The 27,077-nt window shown below is 33.4% G+C and overlaps 2 protein-coding genes across 7 annotated transcripts in view; one reads left to right on the top strand and one right to left on the bottom strand.

Annotated features, from left to right (window-relative positions):
* The first annotated feature begins 1,528 nt into the window (after positions 1-1,528).
* LOC108917942 (magnesium-dependent phosphatase 1-like) lies at positions 1,529-6,888 on the top strand. 2 transcript variants are annotated; one of them, XM_018724757.2, is made up of 5 exons: positions 1,529-1,643; positions 1,861-1,923; positions 1,980-2,037; positions 2,095-2,316; positions 6,638-6,888. In XM_018724757.2, the coding sequence occupies exons 2-5, from the start codon at positions 1,884-1,886 to the stop codon at positions 6,819-6,821; spliced, it is 504 nt and encodes a 167-aa protein (XP_018580273.1). In that variant the 5' UTR covers positions 1,529-1,643; positions 1,861-1,883; the 3' UTR covers positions 6,822-6,888. The 2 variants fall into 2 exon arrangements, with proteins under 2 accessions (XP_018580273.1, XP_018580272.1); XM_018724756.2 differs by having other exon boundaries at positions 1,529-1,749.
* Positions 6,879-27,077, bottom strand: part of LOC108917939 (F-actin-monooxygenase Mical) — a 210,311-nt gene continuing 190,112 nt past the window's right edge. For 3 of the 5 annotated variants that reach the window (XM_018724752.1, XM_018724750.1, XM_018724749.1), the window contains 7 exons: positions 19,737-23,135; positions 19,554-19,583; positions 14,095-14,203; positions 13,881-14,040; positions 13,433-13,716; positions 10,163-10,277; positions 6,879-7,327 (listed from right to left, as the gene is read on the bottom strand). In XM_018724752.1, coding sequence (XP_018580268.1) covers positions 7,240-7,327; positions 10,163-10,277; positions 13,433-13,716; positions 13,881-14,040; positions 14,095-14,203; positions 19,554-19,583; positions 19,737-23,135 — 4,185 coding nt within the window. In that variant the 3' untranslated portion in view covers positions 6,879-7,239. The remainder of the gene's footprint in view (positions 7,328-10,162; positions 10,278-13,432; positions 13,717-13,880; positions 14,041-14,094; positions 14,204-19,553; positions 19,584-19,736; positions 23,136-27,077) is intronic. The other 2 variants (XM_018724751.1, XM_018724753.1) reach the window with 2 other exon arrangements.

Genomic DNA, 27,077 nt, shown 5'->3' with positions numbered 1-27,077 from the left:
TTTTTTTATATTCTATTTTTTATTACCACAAGTAAAAATTCCATATTAATAATACAAGAATTACTATTATTTTAAAGGCAACTTCCTGTATAAAATGTGACTATTTTTTACTAACATTAAACTAAAATCTTTAACAAAGTAATTATCAAAAACATAAACCTTACTTATAGGTTAATATTAACAAGATCACGTCATAAATTCCTTGAAAACTAGTTTCTTTCTACGAACACCAAATTCTTCTCATAAAGCTAATATTTTTTATTATCTATTTAGTTTAATTACAGTCCGGAATGACATATTTTCATGATTTATATAATTCAAAGTAGCTTACATTATTTATTTTAAAATTTTTAACACATTACAAAAATGACATGATTGATTTATAATTCAAACTGCCGCTTTTTATCTCCCCTCTCTACATATGGGACATATGGAACACTAGCGCCCTCTTATTTTTGTAAGATTTTTGTTTACATGGAGTTCGGGCTCCTTGTATAGTCTCCATGATTATAATGATAAATTTAGATTTTCAGGTATTTTTTTTTATGCATTTCTTTGGTTGTAGTTGTATGTGATTAACGGTCAATAAACACAAAATACTATGTATATAAATAACTAGTTTTATAGGTATTTATGTAAATATATATATTATTAACTTGTAACCTCAGACTTTTACATAGCGCAGACTGCGCATGTCCAGTGCATTTCACTCCTGCTCGGGCTAGGTGTAGATAAACTGCACTAGTGCAACTAACACTGAGCAGTGGAATAAGCAAGTGTGGTGTAAAATGCAACACTCTCTTGCAAAGGAACGATAACTGGCTATTCGGTGCAGCTGTACATACTACACTTTCTGTGCAAAGGAATAGGCCTAATCAGTCGCGAAAAAAAGCCTTATGGCCGGTCCTCATGTACAATTATTTACTGCGGAACTGCGGAGATGCGTAACTGCGAATCTCCGCAATTTTCAAACTACCGTCCAAATGCAAATGTCAAAAATAGTAGATGCGGATAACCTAGAAATTTGTACCGGTTTATTTTCGAGTATTTTCATTGAGGTATTTCAAATAATTATCTATTAATCTTTATGTGAAATATATTTACAATGGAAAACTTTGATGAAGATACAGCTTTCTTGGCTCTTGCTGTTTCAATGAAACAATACAGAGACTGTGCTTTGAGGTATAAAAAATGTTACCGTGAAAGATTGATAAAAATGTATAAGATATACAATTCTATTCTGGAGTTTCAAAAAAAACATAAAAAAATGTAGGTGAGAGATATTTTCTTGGCTGATAATTAATTATAGAGACGAAATAGATAAAAAACAAACTAATCAAACACGTTTTCAGAATATAAACAAATACAAATGGCCAATAAATGTCACACGAGCACAAAAGTAAACACCGGAATTCGGAATACGGAAAAAGTTGAATCTAGTCAACTTTTATCCGGAACGCATGCGGATCTGTCACTTTTTCAAAATGGCTGCTGTGCGTCCAATATTTTTTCGATATTGTGATCACGTGATTCCGCATCTCCGCAGTTCCGCACTAAATTATTGTACATGAGGACCGGCCATTATTTCAGAAGCCAGAAGACGTCATTTTGACGTACGACGAGTTTAATAAAACCATGCATATGTATGTATTATATATATTATGATGTAAAGTGTGGCGTTGAGCAAAGAGCACTGCTGTAGTGAATATATTTCTCTAATCTAGGGTAGTGATAGAGGATGAGGTTGTCGTAAGTTATTCATTTCATATTGACGATTCTGAATGAAGTTGTACCTAATATTTTGTTTAATAGTTCGTTTTATTTTGGGGTATATGTTTATAATTTATATTTTTATTGTAGGTTTACTTTTACCAGACTTTGAAATGGCTTTAAATTCTCCAAAATTAATGGTGTTCGATTTAGGTGAAGCTTATTTATTATTGCAAAGAAAATTGCAAATTAATAAAATTGTGTTGCAGATTACACGTTGTGGCCGTTTTGGATAGATACTCACGTATATCCACCATTTAAAACAAAGTAGTAGTAGGTTTCTAATGAGATTATAGTGTACGCAATTTACTTTCTTAATTTTAGATCTAATGGTCAAATAGTTGATTTATATGAGAGTCCAGTCACGCATTATCCAGAAGTACCAGATGTACTTGAAAAACTTCAGCGGGAAGGTTATATTTTAGGAGTAGCTTCTCGCACTTCCGAAATAAAAGGTGCTTTGCAATTAATAGATCTGTTTGGTTGGGATAAATACTTTACATATAAAGAAATATTTCCTGGGCAAAAAATTACACACTTTTACAAGTAAGTAGTTATCAGCTATTAGAATATATACCTAAGTAGCAAATACTAAAAATATTCAAATTGAGAATAATCACGTTTTTATAGGAGTCGGGAGGTCATACAAATATTTTTTTTATTTTTACAATAGTTTTATGTATTTATCAGCAGATAGATAGTATAGATAATAGAAAAATTTTATTTATGTGTTTGCTATTTATAGCTCTCTGTTCACATCATTTAATGTCAGTCTATTTTCATTACCAAGGCCATTTTTTGTTTTTTTTTTGAAAATTTATGTTATAAAATCTGAAAACGTCAGTATTTATGAAATATTTAAAGCACACGTGGAGCCTTTGTATATTTATTTTACAATTCTATTTTTGCTCTATATCCACATTATTAGTTTAATGGTAGAGGTAACGAAATGTATCAAGCTTGGTTTTAATTTGAATCTCTTGATGTAGGTTAGAATATAATAGTGTCATCTAGATTTGGAACATAATATGAACATGTGAAGGACACATGTTCAGCACACAATGTTTGTAATGAACTTGTTTTGCAATAGGTTATTTTAATAAGCAAATTTTTTATCAGCGACGAGTTTATTTTTATTTTTGAATTGATATCAACACAAATGCCAAGTCTTTCTATGTCCTGTTTTGCCTACTCTATTTCAAATACGAGTATTGAGCAAAATATAGCTAAACTCATTGTCCGAAAGTATTGATTAACCCTTGCAGATATGCACTGTTCTTGTAAAGAAATCATTAGGTTCTTGTTATTTTCATCATTTTTCAAATATGTTGACGTAACTTTGACTTGCAAGCTTGTTTATGATGTAATGGATAAAGAACATCATATTTATTACAGCTCATTTGTCACTGCAGAGCACAACAATTATTTGCTGATACATCTGTCTTTATCATCGAAAGGATTAACTTAAATAAATGTTGAAAGTAATAACTTAATTTTTCCTTAAAAAATTTGTAATGCTACATATCGTCTTTGCACCTTCAAAGTGTGACATGTATTTTATCAAATTGTGGAGTTAAAAACTGTTTCTTGGCCTTTTTTATTTAAAAACTACATCATTTATTTTTAATTTTAGCGAGGACAGTCACAATGCTGTAGAAAATAAGATGGTTTCTTTTAACCAAATTATACGGTTTGTCGTTGTTTATCGAATAATTCTGCAGTTAACTCGTTTTGTTGAAAATATGCACACATCTTATTTTGAAGGCACAATGACGATAAATATAGAATTATCTTTTAGAGAATTAATATTAGGGAGTCTAGTTTTCAGGATCAATAATGTAAATTCTGAAATTGGTTTCTAATTCTGAAATTTAACTAAAAAGAATGACATCAAATCTTCGCTCTGACATTACAGATGCAAAGTATCCTGGTGCCGTACCATTGGTACTCCACAACTCTGAAGTATTCAAGTGCTCTGCCACTTTTTGACTCCCGCCATGTATAAAAGCCCTAACAATGCGTACATTTCGTCAAAATCTATTGGTGGATAATCTCTAGGACGCAAATAAGATTCCTCCAGTTGTTCTAATCTCTGGTTTGTGAAAGTGACAATTTGTTCAACTACTACGCTAGGAAAAAATAATTGCCAGCAATCTAAAGCGGTTGTAGCTCTCTTGACAACGGCTTTTGCTCCGGCTAGTTGTGTTATAAGGTTAGGAAGACGTGTTTTTCTATTAGATGATTCGGTTTGTTTCAGCTACTTTGTGAAAATTTTACCCATGAACATAAGTCCCCTTTTGTTTGTGGTTGTGCAATAGTTCTTCTGTTAGTTGGAACTTCTGCAAACCATTTCAATAGCTTTTCTTCCTCTTGTCCATTTTCAAGTAATTATTAACTCTAAAAATCATATAGGAATAGAGATGGGCACTTTTCGGAAAAGTGTGTTACGGACGTATTTTTGTACCTTGAATCTAATAAGGCACCTGTGAGTGTTTTCATAGGTCACTCGGTCACTGCTTGAGGGTACACAAAGCAATTCTAATGAATATGTGTTATTAAATGTTATTTATTGTTTATTATATTTTTGATTAATTAGAATGCCTCATTTTTGTCTAATATAAAACATAAAATTGTGAAATTGTTTTTCCATCGTACTGGAATTCTTAAAAATTGTTTTTGGGCAGAAGTTACATTTATAATGATTTTTATACTCAATTCAAAAAAATATAACCAAACTGTTGATATTGGCGTCATATATACTTCATTTATAAAGTATTTGTGTATTGAATATTAAATTAAGAATCAACTGATTACTATTTACTAATCGTTAACTTTGCCAAAAATAATAAAATATGGACATATAAGAGGTTATATTTTTAAAAATGTCAGTTTCAGTTAAACAATTACCAACAAAATTACAAGAAAATGGCTAAATATCTTTAATTTTACATGTACTAACCTCAAATTTTTTTGCGGGAATTATGAATGCAACAGATAATTCCGCGCATCCGCATACAACTTTTCAATCATGAAAAGTGTCCTCAGATCTTGTTCACTTTTCACGACATGCCCGATGAACGTGTCAGCTGACATGTCCGCGGCACATCTCTATACAGGAATAAAATAAAACTATATTACAAAAAAGTTAAGCCCAACTTATCAGAAACAAAATAACACAAATTAAAAAACAGAAAACAAATAAAATTTTGAAGGCGTCCTTGGTCGCGTCGTTAGATTTTTTCTAACACTGTGACCGATCCCGGGTTAAACATGACTAGATTTTGTATGTAAATGATGAAAAGCTGTGGCTTGGATATGTGCAATTTGGTTTTGGGATTTCCGGTATTAATTCTGGGATGTAAAATTTTACAAAACATCTAAGATTTTTTTTAGATGTGTGCTGCGGACATGTCAGCCGGACATATCGTGAAAAGTGGACATGTTTTGATGACACTTTTTGATATTGAAAAGTTGTATGCGCATGCGCAGAATTTAGGGAGTTTTTGCATAAGGTATTAGGGTGTTTTTGCATATCGGTTTTAAGAATACCGTAAACGATAAACTCACGTGAGAGGGCATTGCGCATGTGCGTCGGTTACCGTTGGTGTGAGGTTAGGACACGCTTTACCAATTTACAATTGCTGATAAACGACACGATATGCAAAAACTGGGAGCATTCAGTACCCGCTATTTGTCAATACGGTATTCAGTCACGTGTTTTTAATATTTATCGTATTCGTAAATACCTTATGCAAAAACTCCCTATTTACGAATACGATAAACGTTAAAAACACGTGACTGAATACCGTATTGACAAATAGCGTGTATTGAATGTTTCCAGTTTTTGCATATCGTGTCGTTTATCCGCAATGGTAAAGCGTGTCCTAACCTCAATTCTGACGGTTATGCTTTCATTTGACACTTTTGCGGTAAAAGGCAGTCGGCAAGTTAAAGAAAAATGGATGGATTATTAATCGTACACAAAATTACTATCTTAAATGCACGGTAAACTAATACCGTAATCTGGGTTGGATATCGGAATACCGTAACGATAAACGGTAACTGTCGCACATGCGCAATGCCCTCTCACGTGACATCGTTTACGGTATTCTTAAAACCAATATGCAAAAACTCGCTATTATTTGTTGCATTCATAATTCCCACAAAAAATTGTTGAGGTTGGTACATGTAAAATTAAAGATATTAGCCATTTTCTTGTAATTTTGATGGTAATTGTTTAACTGAACCTTACATTTTAAAAATATTTCCTCTTATATGTCCATATTTTATTATTTTTGGCAAAGTTGAGGATTGGTAAATAGTAATCAGTTGATTCTTAATTTAATATTTAATACATAAATTGTTTATAAATGAAATATGACGCCAAAATCAACAGTTTGGTTATATTTTTCTGAATTGAGTAAAAATCATTATAAATGTAACTTCTGTTCAAAAATAATTTTTAAGAATTCCAGTAGGATGGAAAAATATTTAAATAAGTGTATTGGCTGTCCGGAGAAAATTGGAAACCAGTTCATAAAAAAGTTTAAAGGTAGGTAATAAGTAAAATATGTCGACACATATTCATTAGAATAAAAGTAATATTTTGCTTTGTGTACCCTGCAGTGATCTTTGAAAACATTCAAGGTCAAAAGTACTTTTCCCGACATTTCATCGACATGTCTAACGGACATATCTGTAACACTTCTGAAAAGTGCCCATCTCTAGATTTTTTGATGATTTTGGAATCCTGCAATCCAGAGGTTCTCTGTTTATCAGATATTTTAAATTGGATATTGTGCTGCATGTTTTAGTTATGTTGATTAATCATTACATTATACTTAATAAGCTTTTTGTAAAATTTCAGTATAAAAAAGCAATCTGGACTCAACTTTACCGAAATGATGTTTTTTGACGACGAACAACGTAATATCAGAGATATTAGTGAGCTGGGAGTGGTGTCTGTATACGTCAAGAACGGGGTTTCCAAAAAGGTGGTCGAGGAAGGGAAAAATATGTTTGCCAATAAAAGCAATGTGATAAATATATAAGATGCGATTTTTAACAGAGATATTTTTATTTTGTGTATATTTTAAAATACAAGACCGTTTAAATGTATAAAAGCGTTTTATTCACACAACATATAATGCATTCACAAAATAATATATTTTTGTACAATACTATACAATTCCTTACCGAAAATACAATTCACAATCACAATTCATTATTTTTATATATAACATAAATTAATTATCACTAAAATAAAATTAATGGACTAGTTAAATTAATATTGTTAAATATATATATATGGACGTTAAGTGTTTACAGTTGAAGAAATAATAGGTTCTTCATAAAACAAAAAAATAAAATAAACTGCAATAAAATCAGCTGTGTCTACGTTGGTGGTCATGTCCTCTAGCCTATAGTAAGTAATGAAGTTAAATAGATTTTTAGAGTAGATATATGGGATTATTTTTCAGAAGGTTTTTGAATTGAAGTTAGTCTCAATCCTTTCGCAAGCATTTGTTCTTCAAAGTCTCGGTCTTCAGTAGAATATCTGCAAGAAATACAAATATGTACTTTACTGTCGTTAAAATTTTATTTTGGCTGAAATTCAATTATGCAATTTACTTTTTGTTTATTAAAAAAATTAAGTTTTTTTTTTTAATAAAACAAAATTACTAATCATAATTATCCGCAAAAAAACTAGTAATATTTATTTCAGGAAAATAGGATTAAATAAGTTTTACTGTTGAAAATGTTTTATAAAATACAAAATATGAAACATTTTCTTCGATTTAAGTAATGTTTTATATTGAATTAAAAATATTTTAGCATTTCTTGAAAGGTAACAATTTGTAGAATTTATGTAAGGCCACTGTCTATTTCAAAGCAAAATTTTATATCGCTATAATAAACACATTTTTCTGAATAACATTGGGCATTCTTCCAAATACAATGTGCTGTTATATTTTACATTCTTTGCATCATTATGTATCTTAAAATTGTACCTAGATATTTTTCCTAAGAAATCCTAGTAAATTAGTTATAGTAAAAAATAAAAATCATGTAAAATTATTATGCCAAATTCGATCACTGGATTGAATTAATAAAAATAAAATAATATAATACATTTTACCATTTTTTAAATTAAAATTTTTTTTAGAAAATGAAAACGGATACGTCACTAATAAATATTTTTTATATTTATATCCTATAATTATTGTAAATTCACAGCGCAGTATACAGGGTGTATCTAAATAACACCAAAAAATGTAAGGGACGATTTTCTGATGAAAATTAATGAAAATTAATAGTTGTCTATGGTATAAATTTTTTTGAAAAAAACCCCTGTAAAGTTACGCCTCTTATATCTCAGCCTCGTATATCAAGCTAAAGAAACCAAACTTGGTGAACATTAACTGTTAAAAAAACTACTTTCTGAAACTTTTTCAACCCTGAAGTATTTTTGTAAGGGGTTGAAATAATGAACCCCTATGACATTCTTTCTTATAATTTTTTTTTGAGACAATTTTTGCCTAGATATGTCTAAAAGCCCTATTCATTTACTAACTTTTTGAACTCTTCAAATTTTTTCGAAAAGTTAAGGATTCATGAGAGAAAAAAATAAATATAGTGCAATGCATTTTTAAAAAGACGAGCTGTTTAACGTATGTATATTTTGTCGAAAGATCTAGTGGCCTGTTCTTTACAATGGAATCCGTAGAAATAAATGTCAATCTCATTTATTATTACTGTTTCTTATTAAGTTTGGTTTCTTTAGCTTCATATACATGGAAGAAAAAAAAGAAACTTTTTTTTTATTTTTGAAGGGGCATAACTTATCAGGGGATTTTTAAAAAAATTTTACACCAAAGACCCCTATTAATTTTCATCAAAGAATCGCCCCTTACATTTTTTTCGGTGTTAATTAGATACACCCTGTATATATTTTCAAATAGAGGCGGCTGGTTATACAAAATATCAGCACTATTACAATAAAATATGATCAGCAGTGGCGGCTGGTGTAAGGAGGGACTCTGGGCTGGAAATATTCATAGTAAAAAAATTTTATTTAAAATTTAATTTACAGTGTTATCTGGACAATTAAATAGATTACCCTTATGAACCATATTAAGAAGGAAATATTAATTTTGTAATGTGCAATTAATTTAATTCGACTTGCATAATTCATTTGAAATACTGAATACGTGGGTTCTCTAGCTCGCCTCTATACATGTAAAGTGTTTACAGTGGTGGTCATGGTTACCGTCATGTAGCAGTGAAAGACGAATAGTTTCGACTTTGTTTAGTCCGACCGCAACCAAATAGCAGTTATTCGCAGCATTTTTTCTTATTAAACGTAATTTGTTCAGGCGTGGTGTAAAATTTTGTTACTTACGTATTGCCTCTTGTGCGTTTCTTAAAAGATTGTAAAAGTTTAAATTGATTGTAAAGATAGACTAAGAGTAATGCTGTCTATTGAAAAGTTTATTTCGGACAAAAGCAGGAGAATGGACTTTCACTAAAAAAATTATGTTGAACACATTTTCGCTATATTTCAATAGTACTTAGAATAAAACAGCCCAATTATATTTTTTATTTTTTTTTCAATACTTTGTACCTTAATTTTTCTGCTCGCCCTGGTAAGGAAAAGCCGCCACTGCTCATCATTACTTTTGCATCAATTTGTTACATTTAGCTTATTATTACACAAATTCTTTTGAACTAATCATTATTACGTGGACTAAGCAAAAATACAGGACAGCACTATGTACATATAGAAAAAAAAAATAATTGCCAGTATTCCACCGGATGAAAAGCTAAGAGTACTACTTAGAGTGTTTTCTAAAGACACGAATTTAGGAAAACACCCTGTGTATACTAAAAGCCACAACCAAATTACATTGTCACCAGCCGCCAATGTATTTTATTCATTTCGTATAGTAGTTCATTCCTTGGATAGAAAAATATGTAAACAATTTCTCGGTTCGCAGCCGAAAATTGAATATGATAAAATGCGTTGTTAGTGTTAGGTTGCGCATGCAGTTAGTATCTACCGTTAATGTATTTTAGAAGTCGAGTATGATCTTACCTACTCTATAAGCCTGCTGAACTCAGAATAGGTGCAATATAAATAACAAAGTACATATGCAATGCATACCCCGAACCATTTAAAGTTTTGTGTATTATAAAACCCCTACTAATGACTACGTTTTAAGAGACGGCTTCAAGAAAAATTAGACAAACATAAAGCGCAACAACACTCCACAAACAATAAGCAAGCATAAAAAGAAAGCATGCAAATATGGAAAGTTGCTGTGGTTCGTCGGCTGACGTTGATGAAACAGTAAAGAGTGGTGGGGCAGAACGTCTACGTTTTATAGAGCACCTTAATCGATCTTCTTCTATTACTGCTATTAGCGAGTCTCTTTTGGAAACAATTTCCATCATTTCGTTTATTATACTTTCTTCCACCTTTACGTCTGCTTCGGTTTTTTGTTCATCTGAAAGAGAATTGTAAGTATGTACAACATAATTTATCTCATATTTTACAGTGCGATAAAAGAGTAGTTCAAGCCATTAACAGATTCTTTGGAGGAAATAATGGGGCTTTCCTTATGCCATTTTAGCCCAATTGGTGGAAGTAATTTTGCACCAAATGACTGATTTCTTTTTAATAAGTTTTTCAAAGTAAGCAGATTAATACAAGAAAAAGTTCACTGGTCTATCAATTTCCCAAAGTTCAACAGAAAAACATTTTGATTTTCTAAATTCTTTCATATTTTCGACTGGGATCAAGATAAAGAAAAATAAAAAATACCACCTTGTAGAAGTTTTTTTCCAACAAAAAAGATACTTTGCACTTTTTTTGTCCGAGCTATGGTTTGCCTGGAAAAAATTATTAAAGCCATGAAGTCATCTTCCGCAGGCAAACGAGAGAATAAATTCACTCTTCAAACATGAGAATTGTCAAATTTCACTCAAATATCTCTTATTAATATGTAGAAATGAATATTCGATCTTAATTCAATACAAAAAATAAAAAATTCAAAAATTTAAAAAAATTTCAAATTTTTTTTTAGATTTTCGAATATACTGAAGGTAAAAAAATTACACAAAATCATCTATATCTTGCTCATCATCATTATCATCAGCACCACTGCGCAGCCAGCCACGTAGACACCAACACAACGCACACTCTTATGAAAACCGGAACAGCTGCTGCGTCAGCCGCCAGTCCCTGCCGAATTTTATACCTGTTTTCACATATACTGTATTTCCTACCTGGACACTTTCATATTTGTTAACTATTTCCATTCTACTCTTTGAATATTCGTCTTCATATTGTAACAGTATGAAATTTTATATTAAACGATCAAAGGAGATTTACACCGAGAACCAGAAAAATTGCTATTTTCTTATAATATACAAAAAATCATTAAAAGTGAAAAACTTTCGTAACCAAATGAATTTGTGCTTAGAGATTCTCAATTTGTGTAATTCCTCCAACATTTAAAAAAAGTCTCATTCAAATTAGTTTAGTTTTAATAAAGTTCCAGAGGCTAATATACAAGGTGTTCTCAAAGTCGAGTCATTTATTTTATTTAACAGCTGGTAGAACTCATAAAAAAAAGTGGAAGATAAATTGTTTGTTTACTAACATAGACCTAGTGCTCGTTGCTGTCGTTGTTCCTTTAAACACCCTGCGTCGCGGAGTCTTATAACTTAATTTACAAATATCCACGAAGCCTAATGATTTCGAAAAGGAAACCTTTCCGTAGAAGCAACATGCTGTGGCTCCATAAGTTAATATTATGTGCACTAGTTCATTGTTTTCTTAAAAATGTGCCATTTTTATTGCATAAAACACCCACAAATCAAAAATAATATCACGCTCTACTGTACGAATTATTTAGCACTGTCAAATCAAAAAGCGTACTCAAAACCGTGCAACTACAAAAAAAAGACGTACCCAGTATCAGTAGTAAATAAACAATTTATGTTTTTACAACGGAGTGGTTGAAAATGACAATAAATCAGGTTTGTATTATAAAGTTTTTAAATTTCAATTTTTTAAAATAATTGTTAATGCTTGCTTTATTTGACAACTTTTATATAAACAATTTTTGGTAAATCAACTTTTTTTATGAGTTCTACCAGCTGTTAAAGTGACTCAACTTTGAGAACACCCTGTATATATTTTGGCGCAAACTCGAGATTCTTAAAATTTTTAAAATAACTACAAGGGTCATATCTCGTAATTAGATAAAATCCATTACCCGGAAATTTTATTTGTGAGGGCACCTAAATAACAATTCCCATTGAAAAAATGTTTTCAAACTATCCTTATGTTTAAATATATTTGTCATTGAGATGCTCGGTTTTCGACTCCTACTTAAAAATGGGTTATCACAATTATTATAGCGCGCGCGGAATGCATACCTGGTTTATTGAATTTTTTCCGGCCAAACCATAGCATGGACGAAAAAAGTACAAAGTATCTTTTTTGTTGGAAAAAAATTCCCCTACAAGGTGGTATTTTTTAATTTTCTCCATCTTCATTTCAAGCCAAAATATAAAAGAATTTCGAAAATCAAATTGTTTTTCAAAATTATTTTGGACTTTGGGAAACCGATAGACCAATGAACATTTTCTTATATTAACCTGCATACTTTCAAGTACTTATATAAAATATCAGCCATATTGCTAGTTATTTGTTTCTATTTTTCATTTAGGCGCTTCTTTTTCGTGATACAATAATAGTTCCTTGTTTTTATTTCATGCCGGTACATTTTTTATTGAATTTTATTTAAAAAATTGTGGTATTTTATATCTATAAGGTGTTTAATTTTTTTTAATGAAAAATTTTGGTCTAGGCTTACTATTGTTAAGTTTCAATATCCTAGAAACCAAGCTCCAATAAAAATTTTAAAAGTAAAAAATAAAGGGTGTGGGGGTGTGTTCTTCATTAATGTTGCGAAAAGTACTTTATTTACACCTTGTATATACAAAGAGAACCCTTAAGGAGAGAATGCATTAGGCGGTCACGGTCCCGTCACATCGTGGACCGTACTAGTCTCAATCGCGTGGGGTGGAGTTCCTTCCCATGTTTTATAATGTATGCATTCGCACTAGACGTTCTCGAACTTATCTCGCTCGCATCGTGTTCTCCACTGATCTTTTCCAAAGAATCTCGGAAGACCACGATGCATTGAGCTTCCTCTTCCATTTAACTCATTTTTTTTAAACTACTACAACAATACCTCAACTATTTAAAGGAGACGATTGCCAAATGCGACTGATTTTGTAAAAGACCGCGATCAGCTCAGCCCAGAACGGACCGCGATGCGACGGGACCGCGACTGCCTTATGCGTTCTCTTCTTAATAGATATGCGATAGAACACCAAGACATAACTGTACTTCTTTATCTTTGATATAGCATTCATTTAACATAAAAAAATAAATGTATGGAATAACATGAAATTGAAGTTCGTTGGGATTAAACAGATTGAAGATGGATTAATTTATCAGAGGTATTATTTTTGTTCCACATCAAATTATATTTAATTTAGATATTTTTTGAGAAAAACAACTTGTAACTGCTTGAAAATAAATTGAGACACAAATATGGCTGCAAAGTGTGTAAATTTAACTTACTATTTTCTAATCGCTCCCGAAGTTCATGCTGTAGCCTTGCATGCCTATCTTCAAGTTCTAGCTCTTGAGCTCTAATCATCAGTTCCTTCTCATATCGCCTTAATTCTGTGCGATCCCTCATCAAATCGAACCACTCCTGCAATAATTCGGATTCGTCTCTGTGGCACTCTTTGCTATCTTCCCCTCTTAGAGCTTTTTCAACTAAAACACCTCTCGTTTCTAATTCCCTGGTTTTTACTTCAGTTTCTTCTAGTTTTCGTTGTATTTCTTGAGCCATGCGGTGTCTGAGGAGTTAGTGTTAGTTAAAAACTACTCGATTTTTAGATTGTCAATTAGGTAGGATTATACTAATAAAATCGGGTCAAAACAATTAGTTTTCCTTTGTTAATTTCAAAAACGTGTTTAATATAAATCTTAAAACTCGTGCAAGTTTGCAAAACGTACATACCTTTTGAGTTGTGCTTGTCGAACCAACTTACGAGCTGATTTACCGGTTTTTCTGCCTGTGAGACTAGAGGTAGAATTTTCCAAAACGCCCGATTTATCTAATGTATCACATGAACTATGACCCTGATTTTTACAATCGTGTTCTCCTTCAGAACTTTCATCTACAATAAAAATAGTAATCATTGTCACACTTCAATAATGGATAAAAACTGCACCTTTTATCGTATAATTTACTGGCAAAGGAGGAATCGGAGGTGGCGTGGTAGCAACCCTCTCGATTTCAGATAAACTTCTTCTTCTTACAGGCTCTTCTGTGACCGTTTGCTGAAATTAAATTCATTCATGTAATTTTAGATATTATACCTTTGTACAGGGCGAGTCAGATTTAACGTCGCACCAGGGAGTATGTGGTAGTACTTTTGGAAAATAAGTAGGGTTTTTTGTATGAACATTTTTACGATTGTCAAAACCTATGTCCAATCTGGACGATGAAAAGTGGCTGATGCTGCTTGAACGGTTGGTCCAACCAGCGCGATCGGTGTGGCAAAGTCGGTTTTATAAAATGTTTTAATTGCTTTTAAAATGTAATTTGTTTTGAGAATCGCTGTGTCAAATGCACAGGTCGCACCTGTCACATGACCATGTTCATGGTAAGAAGTCGGTTAAAATAAAAAAAAGTACGCTTTTTTTAGATCAAATTTGTACAATTTTAACTTACATGAAACTAGAATGCAGACGATATTTTACTCATATACGTAACTGAACATTTTTAAATCCCTACTAATATTATAAATGTGAATGTAAGTTTGTTTGTTACACTTTCACGCGAAAACTACTTAACCGATCATCATGAAACTTTGTACACATATTCTTGGAGGTATTAGAAGTAACATAGGATACTTTTTATTAAAAAAAAAAATTTTTACGAAAGATTTTCTGTCACTTTGCGAGCGAAGCCGCGGGTAAAAGCTAGTATGAAATAAATTAACAATCAAATACTTGTTGGTCTGCATTCTAATAACTTAGATATTATTTCTGAATTTTTGTATACTTACAGTAATATACAGGGTGAACCACAGTTTAAAGAGAACATCTTAGTCCTACAGTGAGTATGTGGATATATACATTTGTAAGTTATTAAAAGTACGAAAAAAATATTTTCTTTCCAAACCAAATGAGAGGTCTCACTTTCTATACAAAATTCAATTCTAAATAGAAACGTTAAATAAAAAAAATATATAAAAATATTAATGGTGAATCATAACAACTTTCGTCGGTATTTTCACTTAAATCCGAGTAGCAATCGCTCGGTAAATGCATCCTTTTAACATGTAACTTCAACGATGCAAACTAACTGCTTATAATTGATTATTTTAAAAAATATATGGAATATTTTTATTGTAGTTTTAAGGGTGGAGGCAACCATACAACTCAGGCTAATTAATATTCAAATTATCCATGAAAGGTTCCTTTAAAAATTGAGTTAAGCCTGTATCTATCTGACAATGCAATTTGCTTGCAGGGATTTATCAGACCAAGTAATTCTGTTGCGAAATGAATTGCATTTGCTTACTACCAACCTGTATTTTACAGTTGGTAGACCTGTGGAAAAATGAATATCAGTGTCAGTTTTTCATATGTTGGTTTATCCATTCTACGATCATTTTTAAAACTACAATTTTATCCCCGCAATTTTGTAGCGGGTACAGGCTTTAGGAATGTACTTGTCGTTACCATTAGACAATGACTTTAAATTTGCATATACAGGGTGTTTATTAAGTACTTGTACGAATTTTAAAAGGTGAATCTTTGATAATTTTAAGATAAAAAATTCATATGAACATGGGTCTGCAACGGCTTGGTTTTTGAGATACAGAGCGTTAAAAAAAAATTTTTGAAACTTAAATATTTACTTAGTTTTTTGTTTAATGTTGGAGGACGCCACATATAATGTTGTACCTGGATTTAAATAACCATAACTTTTTTGTGTCACACTAAACACACCTATTCTAACATTAAACAAAAAACTAAGTACTACATATTTGAGGTTCTCATCATCAATATTTCCAGTTTCCTGAATTTTGTCAAATTGTCATGTTATTGAACAAAAATATAATCAAAATACCAAACAAACATATTTTTTTTTGATGCTCTGTATCTCAAGAACCAAGCCGTGGCAGATCCATGTTCATATAAAATTTTCGTCTTAGAATCATTCAAAGACTCATACTTTAAAGTTTCTACAAGTACTTAATAAACACCCTGTATATCCATCATAACCAGATAAGAGGTTAATAATGTCAGTATATGAAATTGACGAGCACAATGTGTAACTTGCCATTACATAAAGCTTTATCTTTTGGGAAGTCGAAAATATGAACTTTAAGTTTATTTTTATGACATACTGTTTTTTTTTTATCACAAGAATATCGAAATGTACTTGCTGGATGAAGAAAAGTTTGGCTACAAAAACGCTGTAGAAAAATAAACAGTATATTTAATTTCACTGCTTAGCTTAGGGCTTACTCAGTGCCTGCATAGTTCTGTTCTAACCTCCAAAAAGTATGACCTTTACGAAGGGGAACATAAAGTAAATTTTGTAATGAGTGAAAATATGAATTTTTTTTTGAGTGAATTTTATTTGAAATACAATATTAACGTAGTAAAAAAGTGCTTCTAGCATTCAGTCACGGAAATCACAAACATTATATGGAAAAATCAGTTTTTTTAAATAAAAGTTTCTAGTTGGGAATTTATTTCTATTAAAAAAATGCCATTTATTCTTTTTAAATATGCAAGGTGTATTGTATTCGAACAATAAAAAGAAGCATATACGGAGCCTTCACAAATGATTACAAGCCACGTGACCAGTAATTTTATTTGAAAAGTAATTTTATTTCCTTCATTGTGGCATTTAGATTTCGGTAAAATTAAAAATTATTAAGAGGGCTCTATACCAAATAGGCAACTAGCAATGCATTTTTATAGATTTTACTAAACAATTTGTCTAAATATTAATTAATGCATAAATAACAGACTTTCCCCCATTTTAACACAAGATTTTCTTTAAAATGGACTTGGTTTGAAACTCGAATAACTTTTTGGTGTAAAGAAATTTGTAATTTACAACACGTCTTTTTCACAAATTTAGATTTCAATAAAAAATACTTTATTTTTACCATTAAGAGAGCGTTTTATTTAGCTGTACAGTGAAAGCAACCCTCAAGTGGTTGCTTTATATGCTAATTAGATATGCAGATTTGGATCACCCCTGCGAATAACGACGGATCAGGGTCGACAGTTCGAATTGCACCTATTCAGACGCCTCAATAGTTTACTAAGTACGACTCATCTCAGCAAATGGCATGGTAGAGCTTTTTCACCGCCAATTAAAAGCAGCGATAAAATGCCACCAAAACCACTGTGCTATTGGGAATACGTGCAGCATGGAAAGAAGACATTCAAGCTACTGCCGCCGAGATGATGTACGGACAACATCTATGCCCACCCGGAGAATTTCTTCATTCCCACAGGACAGACGAAGAGTTCAGTACTGTTAAAGATCTCAGACGTCATATTGAGAGCTTACATCCAGCTGCAGTTAAACGCCATTTCGAGAAGACGCCATTCATTTTTAAAGCCTTGGCAACAGCGACACACGTTTTTGTGTGTGTGGATGGCGTTAAAACTCAACTACAAAACCCATATGATGGTCCATTTACACTGATCAAACACGACGATAAAACGCGAAGTTAAAGTGTCCATAGACAGAATCAAGCCTGTGTATTGTCTGAATGACGCGACAAGTACCAGGGGCAATGAGAATAGCCTCCCGTCAACTTCTACTCCATTATCCGTGCCAACTACACCCAAGACAATTACCAGTAGGTCCGGTAGAAGGGTCCATTTCCCTGACCGGCTGCAAGTTCCGTGATGGCATCCATACTGGCAAGGGGGTGTGTTGGCACACATGCTGCAAGTGACCCATTTTTAAGTACAACGTTAATAGTTCCAAAAAAAAGGTCGACGGCAGATTGGCGCCAAAGACCAGGTACTTCAGCGAGCGACTCCACACCAAGAGGAACTCTCCAGCGAACGCTCGCCCTGACAACACGTCTTTTTCACAAACTTAGTTTTCAATAAAAAATACTTTATTTTTACCATTGAGAGAGCATTTTATTTTGCTGTACAGCGAAAGCAACCTTCATTAGAATGGAGGAAAGTCTGTTATTTGTGCATTGATTCATATTTATACAAACTGTGTAATAAAATCTATAAAAATGTATTGCTGGTTGCCTATTTGCTATAGAGGCATCTTAAAATAATAAGATCAAGGTTAAATCCATATATATTAAAAGCTGTAGGTTATTCTCGCTCCCACACTCGGCCGCGAAAAGAGGCATATGGTATTATCAAAGGCTTTCTTCACGAGCCACGCAGCGGCGAGCTGAGAGGCCCGAAGGGTCGGTCCTTCTTTTATCCAAACATCGTATTTTCAAGGCGATCTGTTCGTGCCTTCTATGTGAAATTTCCACTTTAAAAAGAGTCGTCGCCAAAAATCGACTTTTTTCGGTGGGAGAGATACCTGAAGTATATTCGATATTTAAACAGAGATGGAGACAAACGTCAGTGAAGACGTTAAAATAAATGTTGTCATTTAACGCGTTTTCCCGGACGATCGGGCCACGGTGAGTCGTTACATTGCCGTTAGGTATCGGTTCCGATCTTTTAGAGACGCAACTTTGGCAACAAAACTTGATTTGAACATTTTCAATTTTCTGTTTACATTCGCGGAGAACAAACGTTTCAAATACCCCGTGCAGGCTCTACCTAGCGTTAGATCGCCGCAGCTCATTTTGTAGACACGACTGCGAAGCCGAAGGTTCGGGTTTGAATCGCGGGCGGGTCGCATTTTTTCTTTTTTTGGGGGGGGGGGAAATGTTATATATTATTTATCAACCCACAGAGAACACAGCGCGGAACCAAAGGCCCGAGAGAAAGGTCAAGTCCGCACTTGCCTAGCTTTCTAGTTAAAACTTAAAACACAACATTCTGCCTCACCAAATGGTGATTGGTGTAATTTTTCACGAGATTCTATTGAACCAATCAGTAATTGCATTGTCTCGACCGTAGATATAATGTCACTGTTCATTGTAAACCAATCATTAATATCGGTGACGCTAAGGGATTTTTATTTGACAGTACCAGCCGTCTAATGTTGGTTGTCTAAGTACGTCACGTGGCTTGTAATCATTGATGAAGGCTCTATTTTTGAGAACACTGACACACTCAGACTATTAGGCTAGTTTTGCATAGAAAGTGTAAACCCTCCTTTATAATTATGTACACTGGGATACAATTGTCATTTACTTTTGCTTTTATACATTTTTTTCTTTTTGTTTTATGTTTATATATATTTTTTCAATATTGTACATGCTGAGAAAAAATTGTAGAATTTTAAGTTCTAGTTTTTAGGGTTTTCTTTAAACTTTCAAAATGGTTCATCCTGTATATTAGAAACACTATTAAATAGGTGTTAACATCCCAGAAAAAAGTAAAAGTGAATATGATGATGCTGAAAGCATGCTTGGAAAAAAAAGGTGATCAAGAACATGCACAACGACTACTTCACACACGCAATAATTTTATACTGAATTACGAAAAAAAATCTTACAGTATCTCTTAGGTCCAGATTTGCACATGACTGTAAAATATAGTTCAGTTAGTTAGTTGTTTCTCACAAAGCCTTTTTTTTTGTTTCATGAGATGTTATGAATGGTCTATGAAATACACTTGATGAAATACAACAGTTATGTACAGAAAATATTTACAAGTTATATATTTTTTTTGTAGTTACCTTTGACAAATCCTTCGACTTTGGGGATAGCTTTGAAAACAGACTTTTCGAATTACTACTGGGGCTTTTCTTTGTAAACAGAGTAGATATTAATTTCGTGATGCTTTTCCTTCGTTCACGATCTTTGCTTTTCTTTTTAGGTTTAACATATATAGTATCTAATAAATTAGGATCAGACTTACAAATTTTCTTTGCTTCCATTTGCTTATCTGCAGATTGAGCTGCCGAGAAAGTTTTTGGAAATTCCGAAACGGACTTGGTTCTGACCGGAATTCCCCTGTTGTATTCTACGTTATTTTTACTGGACAACAGTTTTAAATTGGACGTCTGTTCCGCGCATTCACTACTTTTAGATCTTTTAAACGAGTTGTTCTTCTTTTTGTTCAGAGAATCGTTTGAATGCAAGAAAGAGTTTCTTCTTTCGGTATTCACCACGAGGGACTCTATACTTTCCTGAATATGCGGATTCGCAATTTCGTTTTCTTTCCCTCGTTTACTGATCTTGTCTCGTAACTTTAACAGTTTTTCCTCCGGACTCAACCCCAGCTCCTCGTTAGATAAGAGTTTTGCTCTTGCTCTGGCGTCCTGTTTTAATTTGTCCGCCTTGTTGGTTTCGTCGTTTAACCTGTGTAACCTCGGGGGAGCCTTGGGGGTTACAAAGTCGTCACTGAACAGATTCTTTCTAATGTCCGGCATGCTGCAATTTTCCGAATTTCTCAACGGCTGACTCGGTTTTACCTCGTCTATTTTTTTCTCTGTAATATAGGAGTAAACACTGAGCGGCCTATTATTTTGCTCCTTTATTGACGATAAAGGTGTTGAGAAAATGTCAGCACTTGAGTTCATGTCGGATATTGTGTTAACGGATTGCGAGTTTTGCAACGGGATCAAATTTGTCGTTAAAAGCACGTCCGGTGTTGTGTAAGTACTCGAACCGGTAGAATATATCGAACTTCTATTAAAATTGTCTTTATTAATTTGTGATACATCCGTAGTGGCAGACTTCGTTAAATTGAAGGGGCTACTTGTGTTTAAACTGGGGGATATTTGTCTGTTCCTCTTTTTTCTCTCCAAAGACTTGTGTTCCGCTTTCATTTTGTTCATCACCATTTCTTGTATTAATCTTTGATTAACGTCTCTTTCCTTCTGTAAAATTTCCTTTTTGTATAAAATATCGGGAGTTTTTGGTGTGGACGTTAAATTCGGCGCGTAAGAGTTTGGCGACTGCACAGGTGTTAATTTCTCTTCTTGTATTAGATCCGGTTTTTGCGGAGACTCCGATTTGCTCTTTCTTCTCGACTTACGAATGTCAATGGAATCCTTAACATTACCAAATTCCACTTTCGACTGTAAACGTTGACAGTGTTCCTCGAATTCGATATTATTATCCGCAATGGATTCTCCTTGGTCGAATCGTTTTTCTTTTAAATCTCGTCCTTTCAACGCCATTTCTTCTTTGACTTTCGCCAACTTTTCTTCTAGTTTCTGTTTATGTAAACTGTTATTTTCCGTACGATTTTCTACGAGCGGCTGAACTTTGTCTACCGATATCTCAGTAATATTTTTCACAGTTGAGTCGCTGCAAGTATTTTCCTCTGTAGTTGTACCCGTTTCCACAATCAATAAACTATCTTCCTCGTGTTCAGCTAGAGTTTGCCTTTGTTTTAACTTTTCTAAATCGGACGACTTTAAATTTATCACAGCATCAAATGGTTTATCCTCGGTGGCTAGAATACAATAACCAGTGTTTTTCGGTTCATATTTCTCGTCTACGTGAACGTTTGTTGCTTCAACTATATCGTTAATGTTGGGGTTGAGACTGTCTTCCGCAAAATCATCTTCGTTTTTAAACAATACGTAACCCTCTTGACTATTGCCCACACCATCGTCGCTGCTTGTTTCCGTCCCTGTATCCATAAATTCAATGTTGTCCAGGTTCGCACTGAGAATACTGTTCATTGTTTCAGTGATTATCGTCTTATTCCTGAAATCTTTCATTTGCTTCTCTTTACCGCATATGTGATCCAATTCTGGCATTTTTGCGATTGTGGGATCTTTGTTTTTCCTGTAAGGCTTTTCGGGTTCTCTGTTGAACTCGAATTCAGCATCTTCGAAATCGTCGGATACGGCTCCGTCCCTTGCCCAATCGGAAAGCTCGGTTTCGGTTAGGGCGGTTGTGGCTTGCTCTGCACCTGAATCCGGAGAACTTAATCCGCTCGAATTTCTGATAGATATACTATCAACTTCGGGAGACACCTTCTCTCTGCTGTGATTAACGTGTAGCGATTTATGGATATCCGGCAACATACTTTCCAAGTCGGGTAAAGATTTTGGCTGGTTAAGTGTCTTCTTTTCGCTGGTAATCGATTTAGAGGGTTCGCTGTGTAAGGAGTAATTGTTATCCGTTTGAACGGGTTTTTCCATGTTTGTTTCTACAATGCATAGGGAGTCCGGCGGAATGTCGTCGTCATCGTCATGGGCTTCATGAACCTCAACTCGTGGTATATTCTCAAACTGATTGTTTGACGTAGTTACGTGTTCATTATTGTCGCTGCTTGATGTGCACAGACTGTCCGACGACTGACTGCGATTTTTTTTGCTCCAATCAATCTCAGGGACGATAATGGAAGTTTCGTGCACGGGGCTTCTTGGACGGCCTTCTGATTCATTTTGAAAAACGTAGGGTTCGGCTTCAGGCACTTTGTTATCACTCGTGTTATGTGACGTGACGTTTGTAACGTCCGGAGGAGGTTGTTTTTCCTTGGTCGATTCCTCCTTTTTAACGTTATCCAAGTTGATCATCGACGACTGTGGTGATAAGACAGGCGAATGGCACTCGTCAAGCTTGTTACAAAATGTTTGCATGCTGGCGCTTATTTCTTTAGCGGGTTTCAGCAATTTCTGACAGTCTGAAATGGCCGTGTGAAACGTTTTAAATTTCGAATCGAGCGTAGAAGCGCTGCCTGATTTTTGTATACTACCCGGAGCGTTCTCACCTAGCAAATATTTCTTTTTAAGTTCTAGCGATACTTTAGCGGCAATTCCCCCAGTGCTCTGAGTGCGATTTAAAGCATAACCTTCAGTACGTGGTAGTAAAATATGTGCGGGTTTTTTTATAGAGGGTGCAGAAGGTACAAGAGGTTTCAGTTTTAACTCGATATCTGGTTTTTTTATTCTCTCGTTTGTGGGCCTTTGCAAATAACCACTTGTCACCTGTATCCTTTTCGCAGTTCCTCCACTGCCCCTCGTTTTAGTTACATTAAAGTCATTTAAAATAATTGCGGGTATCTCCCTTGTCGGAGTGGGATCGTCGTGTGCAAACTCAGAGTCAGTCGATATTTCCGTTGCAGAGTTTTGAATTTCGCTTGATGATTCGGAACTGGTTTCGTCAGAGACAACCTGAAAATTAGAAAAGGTAACATTAAACACTGAACAAACTAAGTCTTTAAAAAAATATGAATACTAATAAACACACGTTAATATTTATAACATAAGCAAAAAAAAACGTAAAACAGTATTTTTGACTTTTGAAAATTGTTACTTGGGAATTCAAAATAACTCAATAAATTCAAGAATACTGTTAAATTTTAGAACAACAAAATATTCTTATGTTATTTAACATTAATATACCAGATCGGTAGCATTAGCGTAATTCAGCAAAAAGAGGGTTGTTTCTGCAGCAATAAGCAATGGTTCTACAAAGCAAGCCAACCGCCGAAAATGTATCATTCTCTATCAGGCGAGCTCTCAGACTTTTTGAGAACTGAAAAAGTCGAATATGAGTCATCCACTGTCCAGCCCTGATTTGGAACCCAATGACTTTTGTTTATTCCCATACATCAAAAAGAAATTATGAGGTCAATATTTTTCGACGCTTGAATATTTTGAAAAACAATAAAGGATGATTAATTTTTTTTTTGTTATCTATTCCCGAAATATAAAAGACAACCCTTGTTCAAGGTGTCGAAAACTCGATAGTATGGCCTACTGTGAGGGAACAAAAAATTTAAATAAAACTTGAGACACATGGTGTTAAAGCTCCATTTTCAATCCAAATTATTTTCTTTGGGATTTGACAGAAACGACTAATGACATCATCAATTATATTTTTTCCAGTAACATACCCAAATGTTTTTTCCTATTAAAAAGCTCTCTTTTTTCTAATAAAACTTTTATTAGAGAAATTTTTCTATATTACTTCCTGTTTAAGAGTCTCAAAAGAAATACCACCTAAAAATCACATTAGCAGTGGAAAGATCTAGTAGTCATTGGAAAATAATTGAATGTCCGTTGTTTAAAGTGCATCAATGTCAAAAAATACTTGTCATTACTCAATACGAATGTCAAACGTATAACTTGTACCTACAAAATGTTGTCTCATTCAGAAAATGTTGATATATTGCTAATTTATGGCGAGTCACAAAAAAATTCAAGAAGAGCTGTAGAGTTATATCAAGAAAGGTACCTTCCAGGGCGCCTCATTCTTGATCATAAAACCTTTACAGATTGGAGGCGACTTTGCGACTAAATGAAGATGCATTTTCTGTTGGGAAAAATCAAATAATAGACCGAAAGGTAAAAAACAATGTTAATACAGCTAGACTGTTACAGTATTTCGTACAAAATCCACAATCCTATATGGCAGGCTAGCCGGGAATTGAATTTGGATGAATCAGCCGTTCAACGAATTTTAAAGACTAATGACTATCAAGACTACAAAATTCACAATTTGGAATATTTGCCTGAGCATCACATTAAAAACAGACTTAATTTTATAGCTCAAATTGTAGTAAATGTAGAAACTGTTGATCAGAACCTTTTTCGGCACGTTCTTTGAACAGACGGAAGTCGATTTGTCAGTAATGGTTTGCCAAACATGTGCAACGAACACTACTGGTCCATTGAAAATCCCCACATTGTAAATCCAGTCCAAAACCAAGGCCATTTTGGAGCAAATGTAGGCCAGGATTGTGCAGCAATATTTAGATAACACTTTCCCAGAAAAATGGATTGGTCTTGGTATTCAATCATGAATAAATAATGCAACCGGGGCACTGTTTTAATTTACTTTTAATATAAAATTAACTTTCACAACAACTCGCCATGTTTTAATCATTACAACTTACTGTCTACTACTGCTACGACATCTATACTTAAACTAGCAAATATGAAGCTTTATCATTGCATATAGAGATGGCGCAATCTGTATCTCTAACAATTGGGCTTAACGGACCTATTCTAACACCCACAATATTTTTTTATGGGGGTTTTAAAAAATACGGTTTACAAAACATCTTCGCGAGATATTAATCATTAGGAAGAAAAAATCACAAATGCTTGTAATAAGTTAAACAGCGAAATGTTAATAAACGCAGCCCACAAAGAAGTCGGGCGAAGATTGGATATGTGTCTTGAAATATATATAATAGATTGTAATATGTATGCAGTATGAAAGCGTTTACCTCATTTTTTAAGTTTAGATATTGTTATCATCACCTTTTGTTTTAACTGTATTAAAGAATTATCAAATTTAATCCTTTTATTTATTATTAATCATATTTATGCACTTTAAACAACGAACATTCAATTATTTTCCAACGACTACTTGATCCTTCCACCGCTAATGTGATTTTTAGGTGGTATTTCTTTTGAGACTCTTTAGGGCGATATTGCTTATAACTTTTAAACGGGAAGTAATACAGAAAAATTTCTCTAATAAAAGTTTATTAGAAAAAAGAGAGCTTTTTAACAGGAAAAAATTTGAGTATATTTCTGGAAAAAATATAATTGATGACATCATTAGTTGTTTCTGACAAATCCCAAAGTAGTCGAGGAAATGAAACACTGAACCTCCGAAATCTGTGCAGTAAGATGGATCGTGATGCAGTTTTTTGCATTCGATTCGTTAGAGTGCGAGCGTCCAGAAAGTTTGTGACCCTATGTGATCAATGAGAAATGAAAATTCCATCGGTGCATAAAAAAATGCATTTTTAAAATTGCATCTCGAAGAGTTAAAATTTGAAAAATTTATAACTTGGTTTTTGGGGTCGCTGAACACGAATATCACAACGGCAACGGTCTTCGAGGTACCTAGTGCCCAGGGTGACTGGTTTCCACGTCGTCTCCTGGATTTTGTAGAAATTCGTTATAAACTTAGCCGAAATTCGTTACCTCGGGGTTTTGGGGTTACTCAACACGAATATCACAACGGTAATGGTCTCCGTGGTACCGATGTCATCTTCATAAGCTTTATCGAATATCTAAATAAATTATCTGAAACATTTTTTTTTTAATTTGGCGCTTTTAATACAGTTGGTAGCACTGATGAAATTTTAGGTAAGGACTGCGATCACTGTCTAGCTGTCGAGTATATACTAATATATACTCTTACACATACTAGTATATTGGATTTGCTCAAAGAAACTCCAGCAGATGACGTGGAAACCGGACACCCTGGGCACTAGGTACCTCAGAGACCATTGCCGTCGTGATATTCGTGTTCAGCGATCGCAACTCATTTCCGTCAATATTTTTCGAGTTATAAAATTTTCATTTTTTAACTCTTCGAGATGCAATTTTAAAAATGTATTTTTGTTATGCACCGATGCAATTTTCATTTCTCATCGATCACATAGGGTCACAAACTTTCTGGACGCTCTAACGAATCGAATGCAAAAAACTGCATCACGATCTATCTTACTGCACAGATTTCGGAGGTAAGGCCGTTTTTAGTGCTGTATTTCCTCAACTAAAGATAATACTTTCGACTGAAAATGTTGAATGAAATGAATGTTGAAATGAAATTTTTTGTACCCTCATGGCAGGCCCATACTATCGAGTTTGAGACACCCTGTACAATTTGCAAACCGTAAATAGCAGACTGCAGAAACAGACCTATTGTTATTGGAATTAGTTCTACATTCTATCAACCTAGAATATTTAACTAAAACTGGTACTGAAATTAAACAATAATCTTAACTTTTTTTTCTTTTGTAAAACAATATAGGTACAAAATATTTGAAAGGAATTTGAATTTAGCTGAATTACTATTTCATAATACTGAAAATGTTAAAAATATATCTAGGTTTCATCTTCTGGCATTAGTATTATGATTTATATTAAAAAAAAAGAAAAAAAAAATGGGTTAAACAACACTCACGTCAGCAATGGATTAAATTGCAATTAATACATACAATAAAATCACTCCATACTTATAGTTACCTTTTTACCATTGCTTTAACGTGACTGTTGACCAGGTAGCCAAATCATCATCAAAACTACAATATTCTGGATGGGATATCATTCGGTGAATGCATTTTACAATAAATATATTCATTAAAA

This window comes from Anoplophora glabripennis, unplaced genomic scaffold (genome assembly GCF_000390285.2).
Source record: "Anoplophora glabripennis isolate ALB-LARVAE unplaced genomic scaffold, Agla_2.0 scaffold66, whole genome shotgun sequence".
Classification (NCBI taxonomy): Eukaryota; Metazoa; Arthropoda; class Insecta; order Coleoptera; family Cerambycidae; genus Anoplophora; species Anoplophora glabripennis.
This window is presented reverse-complemented; position numbering and strand designations above follow the sequence as displayed.

Coding starts and splice junctions, on each gene's coding strand:
- LOC108917942 (XM_018724757.2), top strand. CDS start 1,884: ATGGCTTTAAATTCTCCAAAATTAATGGTGTTCGATTTAG. Junction 1,924..1,979: donor ATTAATGGTGTTCGATTTAG/GTGAAGCTTATT, acceptor ATTGTGTTGCAG/ATTACACGTTGTGGCCGTTT. Junction 2,038..2,094: donor TATCCACCATTTAAAACAAA/GTAGTAGTAGGT, acceptor TCTTAATTTTAG/ATCTAATGGTCAAATAGTTG.